Source organism: Ochotona princeps, chromosome 13, assembly GCF_030435755.1.
Source record: "Ochotona princeps isolate mOchPri1 chromosome 13, mOchPri1.hap1, whole genome shotgun sequence".
Classification (NCBI taxonomy): Eukaryota; Metazoa; Chordata; class Mammalia; order Lagomorpha; family Ochotonidae; genus Ochotona; species Ochotona princeps.
The window spans coordinates 34216653-34235021 of NC_080844.1; the positions used below are offsets into that span (position 1 = coordinate 34216653).

The 18369-nt window shown below is 43.5% G+C and overlaps 1 protein-coding gene across 7 annotated transcripts in view; it reads left to right on the top strand.

Annotated features, from left to right (window-relative positions):
• The window catches only part of FAM149B1 (family with sequence similarity 149 member B1), a 39826-nt gene that overhangs the window by 17644 nt on the left and 3813 nt on the right, over nt 1–18369 (top strand). For 4 of the 7 annotated variants that reach the window (XM_004583474.2, XM_058671063.1, XM_058671064.1 and 1 more), the window contains 6 exons: nt 844–1008; nt 2922–3109; nt 10831–10955; nt 13666–13769; nt 15259–15483; nt 17832–17955. In XM_004583474.2, the coding sequence (XP_004583531.2) occupies nt 844–1008; nt 2922–3109; nt 10831–10955; nt 13666–13769; nt 15259–15483; nt 17832–17955 (931 nt within the window). Of the gene's footprint in view, nt 1–843; nt 1009–2921; nt 3110–10830; nt 10956–13665; nt 13770–15258; nt 15484–15575; nt 15700–17831; nt 17956–18369 lie in introns of those variants that run through there. The other 3 variants (XM_058671062.1, XM_058671061.1, XM_058671066.1) reach the window with 3 other exon arrangements.

Here is an 18369-nt window from a genome sequence, read left to right on the forward strand (position 1 = left end):
ATGTCTTGATATGAAGAAAAATTTAAACATTAGTAAAATTCTAGCCTTAATGAACAAAGCTGATGTAAGAATATAACCGCCTCAAAAATATAATACCTTGGGGCCAGTGCTGTAGCAAATCAGGTTAAGCCACTGCCTGCAGCGCTGGCATTCCCATTGAGTTCTGCCTGTTCCGCTTCCAGTAAGTCTCCCTGCTAATGTGCTGGGAAAGCAGTGGAGGATGGCTTAAGTGCTTGGGACTCTGTACCCGCATGGAAAACCTGGAAGAAGTTCTTGGCTCCTGGAAGTGACTTGGCCTAACCTCAACCACTGTGAAAAACTCCCTCTCTCTGTAACTCTCTCTTTCAAATTAACACAAAAACAACAATAACAACAACAACAATAAAACTTTAGGCCCATTGTGGTAGCTTAGTGGCTAAAATCCTTACCTTGCATATGCTGGGATCCCATATAGTTGCCAGTTCATGTCCCAGCTGCTCCACTTCCCATCCAGCTCCCTGCTTGTGGCCTGGGAAAGCAGTTGAGGACGGCCCAATGCCTTGGGGACCCTGAACTTGCATGTGAGACCTAGGGTAGGCTCCTGGCTTCAGGTTGGCTCAGCAGTGGCCGTTGTAGCCCCATGGGGAGTAAACCAATGGATGGAAGATCTTTCACTCTGTCTCTCCTTCTCTCTGGAAATCTTTCTGATAAAAATAAATAAATCTGAAAAAAAAAAAAAAGTCAAGGAAGTCATTACTTAGAGGGCAAGGGCTGGGTAGTTTGGAGCCAAAAGTCATGGGACTGTGCTGCTATGAGAATTGTTTGTTACACATAATAAGTAGCTGCTATTTTTTCTTCTCTTAGATTTGGCATAAGAGGAAAGAAGTTAAATTTTTCATCTTCTTGTGCTCCTAAAGCATCTTCCATTGCCAAATCTAGCACGCGTGCTTCAGAAAGAGAAGAGGAAGACTGTATAATCTTCTCGGAGGGAATCATTGAAGAATACCTCGCATTTGACCGCACAGATCTGTGAGTATTCTTTTTTTTTTAAAGATTGGCTTATTTATTTGAAGTGCAGAATTATACAGAGAAAGTGGAAGAGACAAAGAGAGCTCTTTCACTTGTTGGTTCACTCACCAAATGGCCACAATGGCCAGAGCTATGCCACAGCACCAGCCCCCATAAGTATAATTATTTTAAGTTTTACTTCCCTCATTTTTTTCTAAACCATGTTATCAAAATTACATATAACTAAACCTGTGCCAGTATGTGTTACTCAACAAGTGGCGTAACAGGTTAGTCTTCCACCTGGAACCCAGGCATCGCGTATGGATGCCAGTTCCAGTCTCAGCTGCCCCACTCTCAAGCCAGCCTGTTAATGCACCTGGGAAAGCAGTGGAAGACGTTGTGGTCATTTGGGAAGGGAACTAGAGGGTAGAAATTCTGTCTATCTCCTTCTAACTTTGCCTTTCAAAAAAGGGAAACGAGCTGCACTAGGTCAAAACCAGGAGCCAGGAACTTCATCCAGGTCTCCCATGTTGGTGGCAGGGGTCCCAACATTTGGACCATCTACTGCTTTTCCAAGGCTCTTAGCAGAGAGATGGTTTGGAAGTAAAGCAGTAAGAATATGAACCCACATCCACAAGGGTTGTCAGTATTACAGGAAGTGGCTCTTTACCACTACACAACACCAGCCCCTTTAGTTCTGTTTTTTTGTTTTGTTTTTCTTTAAGAATTATTTATTTTTATTGAAAAGTCAGATACACAGAGAGGAAGATCTTCCATCTGCTGATTCACTCCCCAGGTGGCCGCAATAGCCTTGAGCTGAGCCAATCCGAAGCCAGGAGCGAGGAGCCTCTTCCAGGTCTCCTGCATAGGTGCAGGGTCCCAAGGCTTTGGGCTGTCCTCGACTGCTTTCCCAGGCCACAAGCAGGGAGCTGGATGGGAAGCTGGGTCGGCAGGATTAGAACCGGCACCCATACGGTATCCTGGCGCGTGCAAGACAAGGACTTTAGCCACTAGATTACTGTGCCGGGCCCTGTAGTTCTGTTTTAAGAAATGTAATAATACGTTTGATAGGGATCAAGTGCCAAGTAAAATTGTGAAGTATTAAATTATATACTGCAATACAATAATAATGCAGCTCTTTCTCTGGAACATTGTAAATGTATGCTATGTGCTTCTGGAGTCGAGCTCTGGGGGACAGAGATGTAGGGAACCCCCCTTTCCACTGTTTTTCTTTACAATTTGATTTTTTTCATCACATGAATGCGTCATCTCTTCAAAAAACAAGTGTAAAGTTAAACATAAGTCAAGTTACTCTGTGTCCTCCCCCTCAGTGCCACGCCAGCCCTTCTTGGGCAGCACAGGAGGCATCCAGAGCTATCCGCTGTAAGCTCTCTGCTTCTTTCTTTCCCGACTACAGCTTCTTATTGAATTCCTGAGGACCTCTGCCTTCCCCAGGGGTAACTTCCACTGAAGAAACTTAGAGGTGTTCTCTCCCTGTCCCAAGCAAGTGGCAGAATTTTCTTTATTTTGATTTATATTGGGTCTGTTGTGGGTTTCATGACTTCCCACTGGAATCTCAGGGCTGGCAGTGTTTCCTGTCAGAGAAGCAGAGGCACACATGGTTACCTGGGAGTTTCTGGGCTATGGATACCAGGGAGTGCAGAAGAGCCTTGCAAAGCACCAGGAATGTTTAGCCCCTTTCCTTTTGAACAGAGTACAGGGACCCGGTGGGAAATAAACAGAAAATGGCGTCCTCTCCTGTTGAGAGGTCTCTCGGTTCCTGAGGCAGCCTCATATGTGTGCTACCCATGCTGGGCAAGAAGGAAGGGCAAGGCTGATGGGTAGGGGCCAGTCAGGATGCCAAGGGGCACGGCGGGGGGGCATGGTACCCACAAAGACTCCTCTGAAGCCTTTCCCTCCCGCTTCTGTTACAGGGAGGAGGGATGTGATGGAGAGGGCTCAGGAGGAGCTGCAGAGAAGCAGAGACTAGGGTACCCTCCCGTTGCCCCGCTGCACTGCATGAGAGACGATGTGCTTGCTCACGTGTTTGACAGCGCGTGGAGCAAGGTTGTGGGCTGCGTGGAGCAGCTGACACGGACTCACTGGGAGGGCTTTGCTTCTGGTAAGGATCTTCGTGAAAACCACCCCCAAAAATTGTCAATGATTCCCAAACCCTAAAGAGCAAACTGGATTATCTGTTTCATTAGTAAAAACCAAAGTGTGTTTTCCTACTCTCACACACCACAAGATCTCCCACCTAACAAGAATTCCGATACCAGATTTTCTCCAGCAAACTGCACCCTGGGTAGGCTGTAGTTCAGTTCTACAAATCAAAGCTCCCATCACCACCCCCACCCACCTTGGCTTCAGGTAGTTTGTTAAGACAGTTCACAGCATCTTTTCTTTACCAGTTGATCATAAAGGCTATTACAGAGGGTACAGAGGAGCAGATGCACAAGGAGGTGGGAGGGAAAGGAGTGTGGAGCTTCTGTGCCCACCCGGGCGCAGCACCCGCCAGGCACCCCACACTGGTTGGCTATGTGGAAGCTCTCAGAACCCATTCCTTTTGGATTTTAAACACAGATATGATGGATTATATCATTGCCAAATGGTGACGTCCTAACCCTTTAGCCCTTTTCTCTTTCTAGAGAAGTGAAATGGGGCCGAAATTTTAATCTTTTAATTGCATAGTTGGTTCCCCTGGCAGTCAGCCCCCATCCTAAGACTGTTCAGCGCCCCAGCCACCTGTCATCTTATTACCATATAAAAGACTATTTTGGAGGTTCCAAGAGATTTGGGAGCAATGTGCCGAAAACCAGAGGCCAAATATGTATGTATTATTATATCACAGTGTATATTATGACATAATGTTTATATTTTCCACACAAACATAATTAATAAACATGCAAAAATGTATAGGTAAACAACAAGGCCTAGTCTGTGGTAACTGCACAAAGTTTGTACTTTTTCTTTGAATAGAATTTGTAAGAAAAACCCATGTGCAATTGGCATGTACATTTTAAACTGCCTAATTAAAGATTATTAGAAACTGTACAAATTTAAATTGCACTTTGATCACTTCTGACCTGTCTATACTCCATGAAACCACCTTTCCAGTCTGTTTAGTAACCATATCCATCACCCCCCAAAAATTCATGCCCTTTGTAACCCTCCCTCCCTTCTGCCCAGCCCCTTATTCCCAAGTGATCATTACACTGAGTGAAGGAGGCCTGACAAGAAGAGTGGTCCGCCTCCTGTCACCACAGGGCAGTCTGCCTTTCGTAGGATGCAGTGGTCTGACATGTCATCTTTTGGACTCACTCCTTTCACTCAAGCATAGTGAGTTTAAGCTTCTTTGTGTATTGATAATTTACTCCCTTTTTTGAGAACTAAATTTCATTACAGCAGAATTTATTTATCCATTCGTTTGTGGATGGACATCAGCTTTAGGCTATTACATGTAAAGTGCTTTGAATATTAATGGTTAAAAATTTGGAGCACATATTTCTTTTTCTCTCAGGTAAAATGCTAGTCTCTATTTGGTTAGATGTATATAAAACTGATTTATAAGCTTTTCTATGCTACTCAACAAATTATCACAAACTTAGTGGCTTCAAACAAGCTAGATTTATTATCTCACACATGTGTGAGTCAGATGTCCAAGAACAACTTAGCCAATTTTCTGCTTTCAGTGTTTTGGATTTTTTTTAACCAAGCCGTGTGATGAAGGTGTTGGCTAAGGCTGGGTTCTTATGCTGAAGCCCAGTGAAATAGCAAGACCAAAGATGACCTATTATGACGTGATCAGAGAGATGGTATCCCATCACCTTTTCCATTATCTACTGGTCTGCAGCAAGTTCCAATTCCTGCCCACTCTCTAAGGGTAGGGGATTACAGCAAGATGTGAATGAGACTGGGGTCGGCCATAGTCCACATTTTGCCCCTTTTCTCACATGCAAATACATGTATGTCCCTCACAACAAGACTTTCTAAGAGTCCAAGCCTACTAGAGCATCAGCTCAGAAGTCCACAGTTTTATCATCTACAACTGGTCCTGGAGTGGACGATGCTCCTAGAAATGACCAATTCAGTACGGTGTCTGAATTGAAACCCTACCTCTGTATACTTAATGAAATTAAACAGAAGCTGCCTGACCCTAACACACCCAACATCCAGTCGTGGGACAGGCAAAAGATAGGTTGTAAACTGCAGTTCAAGGAGGAGGACCCATGGCACCTGTGAAGTCCAGCTGAGTCAATAGTGGGAGTTCCTTGACTAAATTCCAAGGCCTGGGAATCATCCTAAGCTGCTCTCTGCTCCATCGATACATGTTTGCAGCTAGGTAACTTGATCACACTGCTTCTTGCCAGTGGCATCCTGGGTCAACAGCTGTTTCACTTGGTCATCAAGTTGTCCCTAGGTCCAAGCTGGTTGTGTTTCTGTTGCAGTAAGTTTCTCAGGAAGCTTGTGTTTCCCGTGAGCATCAGTGAGGTTCACATGCTTTTTACCAGGCACACTCATCCCTTCTCTACCGAGCACTTTTGCAAAGGGAGAATGGGACAGTCCTTCTCACCTTCTTACTGATTCTGTGTTCTCGTTAATATGGTCCATGAGCTATACCCTTAATGATTTGGAAGAGCCCTTGGTCTGAGTGAATACTTAGCCTTTTAATTGCTCTGACATACTAGTAGGAGATTGTGTGGTCACATTCTGTTGCTTTATATTACTCTATATAATATTAGCATCTTTTGCCCTTTAGAGGAACATAATTTTCAAAGTCATCAACTCCTAGTGTCTCTATCAGCCTTCCCCTTAATATGTCTTTCTCATCATGCACATTGTTCTAAGCAGCAAGAAAGAAAAGGATCAGGCCTCATCTTCCACATGTTGGAAGAGGATTCCTGGTGCCAACACAATGACTCAGCTGGCTACTCCTCCACCTCCAAGTGTCAGCATCCCATATGTGTGCTGGTTTCTATCCTGGCTGCTGCACTTCCCATCCAGCTCCCTGCTTGTGGCCTAGGAAAGCAACAGAGGCTGGCTCAAGTCCTTGGGACCCTGCACCCACGTGGGACACCCAGAAGAAGCTCCTGTCTCCTGTCTTCGGATCGACTCAGTTCTGGCCATTGGCAGCCATTTGGAGAGTGAGCCAGCAGTTGGAAGAGCTCTCTCTATGTCTCTTTTAATCTCTGAATCTGCCTTTCCAATGAAAATAAATAAATTAAAAAAAAAAAGAAGACCATCCCTTACATCATTTCACTAAGCTTTCTGCTATCAAAAACAAGCACCTTCCTTCCTCTAGTCTTCAGTAACATATTTCCCCCTTCCTTCTGAGCCTTCTCCTGCAGCATCCTCCACAGCCAGATTTCTGCTCTCACTTTGTCTTCTGCATAATGTCTCAAAAATTCTTCTACCCTCTACCAAACAGTTCAAATAATTAACAGTTAATTTACAACAGCAACAAGAATAAAATATGTAAAATAATTTTAGTTAAGAAAGTGCAACACAGTATTCTGAAAACCATAAAACAGAAAGAAACTAGACAAGACCTAAGGAAATGGAGATACAGCCTGCACTCAAGGATTAAATGACTTAGTATTGTTAAGATGGCGGTAGTCTCAGGTTCAATGAAATACAACTGCCTTTATTGCGGATTTCAAGAGTTAATCCGACAATTCAAATGGAAATGAAAGGACCCAGAAAAAGCAAAATAAAGTTGAAAAAAGACAAACTTAGAGGGCTCATACTTCCTAATTTAAAAACTTAACTACAGGGGCCAGCACCATGGTGTAGTAGGCCGATCCTCAGCCTTTATAACTGGCATCCCATATGGGTGTCAGTTTGAGTTCCAGTTGCTCCACTTCCTATCCACCTTCCTGCTGCTGACCTGGGAAAGCAACAGAGGATGGCCTAAGTCTTTGGGCCCCTGTACCCACCTGGGAGATCCAGGAGAAGTTCCTGGTGCAGTTATTTGGGGAGTGAACCAGCTGATGGAAGATATCTCTCCATCTCTGTCTCTCCTTCTGTATCTGTAATTCTGCCTTTCAAATAAAAATGTAAAAACCACAAAGCCACAGTAATTAAAACTGAAATTAATATGAGAACAGACAGATCAGTGATATTAGAGCAAAAGTCCAGAGATAAATTTATACATCGGTAGCCAACTGATTTTCAACAAGGGTACAAAGATCCATTCTATGAGGAAAGAAGTTACTGCAACTAATGGTGCTAGATGTCCTCTTGGGAATGAATGAAGTTAGATTCTGACCTCATACCATCTACAAAAATCAACTCAAAGTGCAGTTTTTTTTTTTTAAGGGAAAATAAGCAAGTATTGGTGACGATGTGGAGAAATTAGGACCCTCAGGTTTTGCTGGTGGGAATGTAAGATGATGCAGCTGTTGAGAAAAGTTTGGCAACTTCTCAGAATATCAATACAAAATTACTGTATGACACAGAATATTCTACTTATGGGTAGGTAACCAAAAGACAGGAAAAAAGATATTCACCAAAAAATTGTACACAAATATTCATAGCAGCTGTATTTATAGTAGCTGAAAAGCACAACAACCCGTAGGTCTGCCGACCGACAAATGGATCAAGTTTAGTATATTCATGTGTGACAGACTCTTCCCCTGATATGGATATGTTGAAGCCATATCTCCTGAGGCAACCATATTTGGAGACGGGGCCTTCAGGAGGCTGTTACAGTGAGATCATGAGACAGGTGTCCTGTACCAGTGGGGCTGCTTTCCTAAGAAGAGAGTCACCAGAGATCTCCCTTTGCCCGTTCACACAGCTTGGGTGCGGAGGTGAGCACACAGGAAGAGAGACCTCACCAGGAACCAACCCTGACTTCCAGAACGACTCCAGATGGTGAGAAAGATCCATGTCCGCTGTGTCAGTCTGGCATTTTGGTATGGAAGCTCCAGCAAACTGATACCCCATAAATCAGATATGATTCAGCCACAAAATGGAATCACTGTTCAACATTCATCTGTTACTGCATGCTTTCAACTTGGAAATGCTGCATTAAATGTAAGAAGCCAGACACAAGAGGCCACATATGGTTTGATTTCATTCATGTGGAATGTTCGGGGTAGGAAGAGACAGACAGGAGTTGAGTGGCTATCAGGGGATTGATAGCCATTTCATTCATGGATGAAAGTTTTTAAAAATTACATGATGGTGATGATCGCCAAACATTGTGATTATACTACAAAGCATGAAAATGTACATTATTTTAAAATGGAAAATTCTGTTACTAAATCATTCATTTAAAAAACTTCATTTTTCAGTCTGAAGAATGTACTTTAACGTTTATGTTTCTGCTGGTTTTGTAGTCATGAACATTCCTTTATTTTGCTGTTGTTTACTGTAAGATAAATTCTGTATTGATAATTTGTCTCCTAGTAATCTTCAATGTCTGCATGGGATCCTGGCACATACAAGACACGGACTTTAGCCACTAGGTTACCGCAAAGGGCCCTTATCTGGGGTTTTGAGCAATATTTATGAGTATTTACTTGTCTATTTTTTGAAAAACTTGAAAACTAGAGAGAGAGAAAAAAATTTCCATTCCCTGGTTTACTCACCAAAGGCCTGCGACAGGCGCTCGGGTAAGGGAGGCAGCTATCTGAAGCTCAGCGTGCTGCACTACAGTGCCTACCACTGGAGCAATTTTTAAATTTTAGTATCTATCTTTTTGAGAGGCAGGTACAGAGAGCTTCCATCTGCTGCCTCTTCCCCCAGAATCCCACAAGAGCGAGAACTTCTGCGCATCCCTCATAGGTGGCAGGGCCCTTGGACCAACAACAGGGATGCTGAATTCAAAACGAAGCAGCCAGGTCAGAAACCAGCACCCATATGGGCTGCTGGCATCACAGGTGCCAGTTTTACCTATTATGCCATAACGGCCAGTCCTGACAGATTGTCATTTTTTTTTTTTAGGTTTATCAACTATAACCCAAAAAAAGTATAAAACTTGATAAATAAAATCATTGGTCTATCTGCATAATAATTTATAATCATTTCATTTCAACTTTTAATCAAGACACCTTTAAATCTAAATTATAGGGGTCAGCATCATGTCATAGTAGACTAAGATGCCACATGACACTGGCATTCCATATGGGCACCTGTTCATGTGCCAGCTGCTACACTTCCAATGCAGCTCCCTGCTTATGACCTGGAAAAGCAGCAGAAAATGGCCCAAAGCCTTGGGACCTGCACTTATGTGGGAGACCCAGAAGAAGTTCCTAACACCTGGCTTCAGATCAGCTCAGCTCTGGCCATTGCAGCTATTTTGGGAGTCAACCAGCAAATGGAAGACCTCTCTCTGTTTCTTCTCTCTGTAACTCCACCTTTCAAATCAAAATGAATCTTAAAGCCTTCTCTTTTAAAAAAAATTATTTATTTTTACTGCAAAGGTATTTATAGAGAGGAGAGACAGAAAGGAAGATCTTCCATCCGTTGACACACTCCGGCTGTTGAAGCCACTTGGGGATTGAACCAGTGTGTGGAAGATATTTTCTGTTTCTCTCCTCCTGTCTGCAAACCTACCTTTCCATGATATGAACTGTTAACCTGCTGCCATGGTATGAACCGGCATCCATATGAGATCCTGGTGCATGCAAGGCAAAGATTTTAGCCACTAGCTAGTGCGCCAGGCCCTGTTTTTACTTTTTTTTTTTTTAATTTATTTTCACCACTAGTTCATTCCCTAAGTGGCCATAATGGCTGGAGCTGAGCCAATCCAAGCCAGGAGCTTCTTCCTAGTCTCCCACATGCATGCAGGGTCCCAAGGCTTTGGACCATCCTCCGCCGTTTTCCCAGGCCACAAGAAGGGAGCTGGGTGGGAAGTGGAGCAGCTGGGATATAAACTGCCACCCATGTGCAATGCCAGCTCTTGCAGTTAGAAAACTGGCCCCTGCATATTTATTTATTTTAAAATATTTATTTTATTGGAAAAGATCTACAGAGTAAAGGAGAGACAGAAAGATCTTCCATCTGCTGATTCACTCCCAAAATGGCTGCAACAGCCAGAGGTGAGGCAATCTAGCCAGGAGCTTCTTCCACGTCCCCCACGCGGGTGCAGGGACCCAAGGTTTTGGGCTGTTCTCTACTGCTTTCCCAGGCCATAAGCAGGGAGCTTGAAGGGAAATGGAACAGCCAGGATACAAACTGGTGCCCATATGTGTTTGCAAGTGTACAGGGCAAGGACTTTAACCACCAGGCTACAGTGCCAGGCCCCTGCATATTTATTTTTGCAATGTTTTTGCTTATTTGTATTTTCATCTGCTTCTTTTTACATTCTGCACTTAATATGAGTTTCTAAAGTGTTTAGTGATTTGTTATGCATTACACTATTTTTAATAGTGACTTCTAATTGTGTAATTTTTACTTGTGAGAACTAAAGTCTGGATTAATCTGAAGGTTCACTTGGAGCTACACTGTCCACCAAAGCTGTCCCTAATGTGACTATTTCATTATCACATGAACCTTAAATTTCACTCCCTGATTCATGCTAGCTACAATTTAAGTGCTCCATAGCTCCCTGTGTTGAGTGTGGCTACCCTACTGTGTAGTACAAATATAAGACATTTCCATCAACTTCCACAGTTCTCTTCTCAGCTTTACTTTAGAGATCTTTGGTTTTTCTTCTGCCAAGTACCAGGAAAACCAACCTGGGAAAACCACTGTAACTCAGCTCTTCGTGGTGGCATATGGAATTGGGCTGCAAAAGATGAGGGAAGCTAGGAGCTTATGAATTTGCCTTTTTCCATAGTATTGTGTGTGGGCCAAAAGACATCCATGGATGACAGCCTCTGTTCCTTTGCTCAGATGATGACAGTAATGTTGCAGTCACCAGACTGGACTCTGAAAGTCCCTGTGTGCTGAGTCAGCTGCAGCCTTTGGTGTTACCTCGCATGCCACAGTGTAAGAGACAGTCCGTCACTTCCAATGCGGTAAGCCCCACAGGGGGACACAGCCAGGACCTTGCCAGAGGATGTGTGTCCAGAAGTATCCACCTTAATTTTATTCCTGATGACTCAGTGCTTTTTGGTACAATTGCCATAATCCAGTGGCTCTTTGCAGTTATAAAATCAGCGAGCTGGTGTTGAAAATTCCCAGTGCTATTACAGCAGCCTTTTTTCGGTCTAGAATAGTATTGTGCTCTGCCCAGGTCTGCTGTGGGAAACATGAAAGCTCTCGTTAGGATGATTGAGACTAATTTCATGTTCTTTGTGGCTTTGATCTTTTTTTTTTTTTTAAAAGATTTACTTTATTTTTATTACAAAGTCAGATATACTGAGAGGAGGAGAGATAGAAAGGAAGTGGAGCTGCCGGGATTAGAACCAGCGGCCATATGGGATCAAGGCGAGGACCTTAGCCACTAGGCCACACTGCCAAGCCCGGCTTTGATCTTTTTAAGATTTGTTTATTTTTATTTGAAAAGCAGATTTACCAAGAGAATGAGAGATAAAGAAAGGAGGTTTTCTACCCACTGGCTCAATCCCTAAGTGGCCTCAGCAGCCATAGCTGAGCTAATCCACAGCCAAGAGCCAGGAGCCTCTTCTTGTCTCCCATGTGGGTGCAGGATGCAAAGCTTTGAGCCATCCTTCACTGCTTTCTCTGGCCAAAAGGGAACTGGATTGGAAATGGAGCAGCTGGGACATGAACCGGTGCCCGTACGATTTGCTGGCGCCATAGGGTGGAGGATTAGCCTGTTAAGCCAAGGTGCCAGCCCCTTTGACTCCTTTCTTACTACACCCCTTCCTTTTTTTTTTTTTAAGATGATTTTTATTGGAAAGCCAGATTTACAGAGAGATGGAAGTATCTTCTGCCTGCTGGTTCATCCCCCAAGTGGCCACAACAGCTGGAGCTGAGCTGATCCAAAGCCAGCAGCCTGTTCCTGGTCTGCCAAATACACAGGGGCACAAGGCTTTGGGCTATCATCTGTTGTTTTCCCAGGCCACAGGCAGGGAGTTGGATGGGAAGTGGTGTAGCAGGACACAAACCAACACCCATATGGGATCCTGGTGTTTGCAAGGCAAGGATTTAGCCACTAGGTTATCGCACCAGGCCCAACCCTCTCCCTTTTTTTCTTTCAATTTAGCCTACCCTATTTTTGAACATTTATCTTTATTTATTTAATTTTAATTTATTCAACAGAGAGAGCTCCTATATGGCTCATCCCCTAAATGTTTTCAACAGCTGGGACTGGCCTAGGCCAAAGCTGGGAGCTGTGAACTCATCCAGGTCTTCAATATGGATGACAGGACCCCAACCACCTGGAAGGGAAGTGGGCATATTAACCACAATTTTTTGTTTTAAGATTTATTTATTTAAAAAGCAGAGTTTGGGGCCTGGTGCAGTGGTCTAGTGGCTAAAGTCCTTGCCTTTCACACACCAGCATCCCACATGGGTACCTGTTCAAATCCTGGAGGCCCTGCTTCCCATCCAGCTCCCTGCTTGTGGCCTGGGAAAGCAATTGAGGCTTTCCATCCGGCGACCATATGGGATCCCAGTGCATGCAAAGTGAGGATTTTAACCACTACACTATCGTGCCAGGCCCAGATTTATTTTATTTTTATTGCAAAGTCATATACAGAGAGGTTGAGAGACAGAAAGGAAGATCTTCCATCTGATAATTCACTCCCCAAGTGACCACAACGGCCGGTGCTGAGCCGATCTGAAGCCAGGATCCAGGAACTTCCTCCAGGTCTCCCACGTGGGTACAGGGTCCCAAGGCTTTGGGCCATCCTCGACTGCTTTCCCAGGCTACAAGCAGGGAGCTGGATGGGAAGTGGAGCTGCCGGGATTAGAACCAGTGCCCATATGGGATCTTGGGTCATTCAAAGTGAGGACTTTAGTAGCTAGGCCAAGCCGCCGGGCCCTTAAAGGTTTTCAAGGCTGACAATTCACTGCATCCCGATATGAACCACTAAACTAATATTGCTTTAGTGGTGATCAAGTGTTTTGCATGTTGAACTGCTCTGGCTAAACCCTGAATGGTTAGAAAGTCCAAATGACAAAAGGAAGAATGGTTAAAACAAATGTTCTTGAAGAAGGAAAATAAACTCATTCTGTGGTAGAGGATGAGATGGCCAGAAAGGGCCGCTGCACTGATGACCTGAGAAACAACAAGCAGGGCTCGGGTGTAGCCACGCCAGCTCAGTAAGATGAAATCCTACTAGCATTAGAACAAATAAGGTTAACTCTGGACATACAGTCTGCTCCACAATTTAGGTTCTCATTTGATGAGAGCTGACTGTTCCAGGAATGGGAAAGGACTGGTTTGTGCAGAGCCCAGGACTGAGTGATGGTGAAAGCATTAGAATTCACCTTCCTTTTTCTATTATTTTTCATGGGAAGATTTTTTCTTCTATAATGTAGATAATGATAAGCTTCCCCCAGCCTTAAGAGCGTGGCTGCTCACTGCCTTCATCTAAGTTAGCAGGCTTTCCTTACCTGCTGCTGTTTAGAAATGGAAAGAAAGGCCCTAGTCATTTTGACAGGAACTCAGAGTCCCAGCTAGGGGCTGAAATGTTACAAAATGCACAAGGGAAAATGTATAAGTTTTTCCATTGGAAATACTAACTTTTGGCAAAGATGGGAGGCCTAGTAGGTATCTTCACCAACTGCTAACAAGCAAAATCTTGTTTTGACCTGCAGACGAGTCTCTGTCAAGCAAGTGGTTATCAGCCAAATGTGAATGGGCTCTTGGTTCACGGGATGCCTCTACAGCCAAGAAATCTATCCCTGATTGACAAGCTCCTGTAAGAAGTACAACATTTTCATCCACTATAATTTGAATAGATCCCTGAGAATTAAAGGGAAAACAAAGTCAGTTAGCACAGATGCACTATCTAAGTTAATGTTGGGATCAGACAGGAAGGTTTTGAATGGCTTGAGGGTTGCCTATGACTGTCTCTATTCCATCATAAGTACATCACCACGTGCCTGCCTATTCTCCTGATAATTAACAGTTGAGTTGATCCTCGGTGGGGGCTGTTACACATAAAGGCCTTTAGAGATCTTTTGCATAGGCCTTTTAGCATATTGTCCCATTTCTTGACGTATCTATGTGGCAGTAGGAAACTGCCAGATTTCCTATATGTTTAAATCTGAAATTTGAAAGATGAATTTCAGAGTCTTAGAACAAACAGTGGAGCTGGGGTGACTGAAGGTGATGAGACTCTGAGGCGGCAGCTGAAGCATGGAAGAGCTGCTGCGGGCGTCTGTTCAGCGCAGCAAGGAAGGAAGGAAGGCAGGAAACACAATTCCATCCACATAGAGGAATCCAAGTGAATTCTGAGATTTCAAGCCTAAGGGAAGCTTCTCTTTGCAGGAAATAAATTTCTTTCAGGGTGTGTTCAGCTTACAATGATGCGGGGAGGGAGGGGTGTCTTATTGGAAATATGAAAAGAGATCCAATATGGAGACTGATCAAAAGTCACCTGGCTGCTGGAGCATTAGGAATGAGGAGTTCCCAATAAAACAAGAGGGACTGCCAAAGCCTTCTGGAATTACAAAGCAGGGAGGGCGTGTGAAAACAATTCAGAGAGTGATCTGGGAAGCAACACTCAAGGCTTAGCCCTCTTCCTTTGTTTTTTTCTCTTCACAGTCTTTCAAACACTGTGACAAGTTCCACATGAGGGGACACTCCAGGTGGCTTGGAGACTAAGAAATCTGCTGAAAGCCACAGGGCCAAGTGGCAGAGCTGAGCTTTTTTCTTCCCCCCTGTTCGTTTCTTTGTACAAAGATTGACTTTTCACAGCCTTGAAATACCCAAATGTCCTCTCATCTGGTTTACAAAGCAAAAGCAGAGAAAATCCCTAAATCTTGGAGGGCAGAATGGTTTAGGCATGACATTTATCAGAAGGCTTACTGTTCCAGTTGTCCCAGGCAGCACGAGTTGCTGGCCAGCTTCTGTGCCAAGCGTCCGGGAAGCGCCTTAGAGAAGGAACGCTTTGGCCGTGCCTTTGCTAGTGACTGAACAGGTGGCTGTGATAGCAGGTGAATAATGTCCCAAATTTCCAGTCTAATAAATTGTAAATGAGGTAATGTCCTCTTTTTCTTAAGAGTCTCATGTCACATTGTCTCCTGAAAACTAGGTGGTTTATTGAAAAGTCTTTAATTTTGTTTTTTCTTCTGTTTTTCTCCTGAGTGCAATTTAATGCCTTTTATCCCATGAGTCTCGTCTTGCCTTCCTGTACAGTGCAGTGCGATCTTTATTTTCTTGTGGGTTTCTGATTTGGTCCCTAGAGATCTTGATGACAAGCTACTTACGAGGCCTGGGTCCAGTACCATCCTTTCCATCCGAAACTGGCCAAATCGATCCATGGAGCTTAGTACGTCTTATCTGTCCTACACAGTGCAGTCTGCCAGGAGACGTCACCCCCCGCCTCGCACCCTTCATCCCATCAGCACAAGCCATTCATGCACCGGGACTCCAAAACCTGCGGAGGAAGTCTTCAGAGGATCCTGGGTGTAGGTTTCAAAAGCAGAATTTCTGGAATGTGATAAAAACTAAGCAATTTTACACAGGGAATTAATTTTATTTATTTATATTTGAAAGACAGAGCTCTTCCATCTGGTGGTTCTCCCCTCAAATGTCTGCAACAGCTGGGGCTAGGCCAGTCTGAACTCACGAGCATCAAACTCAGTCCAGGTCTCCCACTTGGGTGGTAGTGACCCAACTCCTTGAACCATCACCTGCTGCCTCCCAGGGTATGCATCTGCCGGAAGTTAGATTAGTACCAGAGTCAGGACTTGACCCCAGGCACTTAGATCCGGGATGTGGGAACACAAAGCAGCATCTTCATTACTGTGCCATACAGCCACCCCAGGCACTACACACGGTAATGGCAGATTGCCCAGACCAATGGATTGGTCTGAAACCATTACAGAAATTTTGAGTTTAACTTTAATGTACTACAGATAGATCTTTCCATTGATTTAGCTAAAGATTTCTTAAACAAAATAAAATTAGCTGAACCACAGTAGGATTTACAGAAAGAAAATAGTATGTATGTATTTTACTAAACATTTCCCTTGGTGGAACATACTCACCAAAATGTTCCTAAAATTCCCCTTCAAGCTTTTCCGTGCCACTAATACCTGTTTATTCTATATTTTATTGACAATGAAAACTTTGTAAGCCTCAGATTAACTGCTTATAAGGGAAAACAATCCATTAGTCCTGTTAGTACTCCTAGGAAGTATACTAAAATATTCCCCTTCCTTTTTCCACCCTCCACTCACTACATAATGCATCATTGTGCAAAACAAAAAAATCTAGAAGCCACCTTTTAAGTAGAATTCTTTTATTAGTTGTCAGTTCACAAAATACTTTAGGAAAATTGATTTCTAGGATTGAAATCAACGGTGTAGATATTGAGGCCACAACTGTATTCTCAATTCAGCCCCTAAGTTAAGCATGCGTCACTGTGCTTCTTAGTGTTTTTTTTTTTTAATTACTATTATTTATTTCAAATACAAACTGAAAGAGACAGAGAGCTCTTCTGTCCACTGGCTCCCTCCCTAAATGGCCAAAATGGCAGGGCTGGTCCAGGCTGAAGCCAGGAGCGCAGAACTCCACTGCCATCTCCCACACAAGTGGCAGGGGACCCATCTTCTGCTGCTTTTCCAGGCACATTAGCTGGGAGCTGGGTTAGAAGCAGAGCAGCTAGGACCCCAACTGGTACTTGGATATAGGATGCAGACATTTCAAGCAGTGGCTTAGCCCACTATACAAATACAGCCAACCCATTATTTTAGTTTTTCCATTTATTAGAACTCATTCCAAAAGATCAACCAAAACAAATGCTCCAAACCACAAAAAACTGTTTTAGTTTACCAGTGTTCTCCATACCTACTTTACTATGTGAAAGTATGGACTTGGCTACATCTAACCTAAGCCATAAATCCACTCATTTGGGGAATGAGTAGTCTTGATGTGTAATCTCTTATTCTGACAATACTTTGATTTCAAAGTTATAAAATAAGCTGCTTTGTTATTTTGGTAACATTGTTATCATTTGGTTTCATTATGATCTGGAATGAGTACATGTAATCCTGCAGGCTGCCGCATATCCCACAGGATATGCGAACTTTACCTGAGAATGAAAACAAGAAAGTTGGTAACTGCAGAGAATTCCTTCCAATATGGATTTTTAAAGACATTTTTGTTTGGGGACTTTTTTTAAATTTTGAGTTTTATGGTATAATTCCAAAGGGTCTGGGATTTCTACCCCCTCCCCCCAATTTCCACCCACTGACTGATTTTCCTCAATTTATCACAATACTATAGTCCTTCATAAGCAGTCATAATTCCATCAGTCTGTTATTTAAGTGTGCCCCGACATTGCTGGTACAGACAATGTCAGACAGTCCAGCATCCCGTTGTCTAGATATGTCCAATAGTTTCATTGGCACTCCATCTTTGATTAGGAAGTAGGGATGGGTACTGCATTGTAACTTCGCATCTGAATATGACAGTTTCTATTACATCATCACTATACATTCCCTTAAATGAGAAACCACGAAACAAATATGGATTTTTAATTCCATAACTGGCAGACAAATTTAATTCCAGGGAGAACTGTTTTATCATTGCAGTTAACATGTGAAAAAAGGGGTCAACTTCTAGTCTGGGTCCAGGATAAAGCTTTAAATGATATAAAATACTAAAAATTATTCTCCACAATCAGTGAGATCTCTTTTAGAAGCAGCTTAACGCTTAATGCTTCCTCATTTACCTTGTTTCTGATCCATTTGCTTATATTATTTCCTGCTCTCACATCTTGGTGTCTGTTCAACGCTGGCGGGATCTGCAGCCCCATGGCGGCCGACTCACTCTCCTCACCCTCGCCACTACCCCTCAGTCGAAATAATCTGCTGCCACCTATCGGCACCTCTGAGGTGGAACATCTGAGCCCAATGGGGTCACAAACGCCAACGGTAGGTCTCAGCGCCCTTCCCTGTGCTTCTCACAAAACTTCCCCACCAGGGATTCCACAGGATTTGCGCACTCATCCTGAGGTATACTATATTCAGTTAAAAACTGAATTCTAATTTGTGACACTGGAATTGGAGTTGGTTGGCTTCTAGTTGATTAGTTTGTAGGGTGAACAGATGTAGAACACATGCAGCTCACACTACAAATAGTTGCAGCTTTTAATTTTCTTTTTGTTTGAAAGGCAAAGATAGAAATATCTTCAATCTGTTGGTCTACTCCCCAAATTTCCACAACAGCCAGGACTGGGCCACAGTCCTGGCCAGAATGCAATTTGGGTCTTCCACACGGGTGCAGAGACTAACTCCTTAAGGCAGCTCCTGCTGCCTCCTAGGGTGGACATGACCTACAAGTTGGAA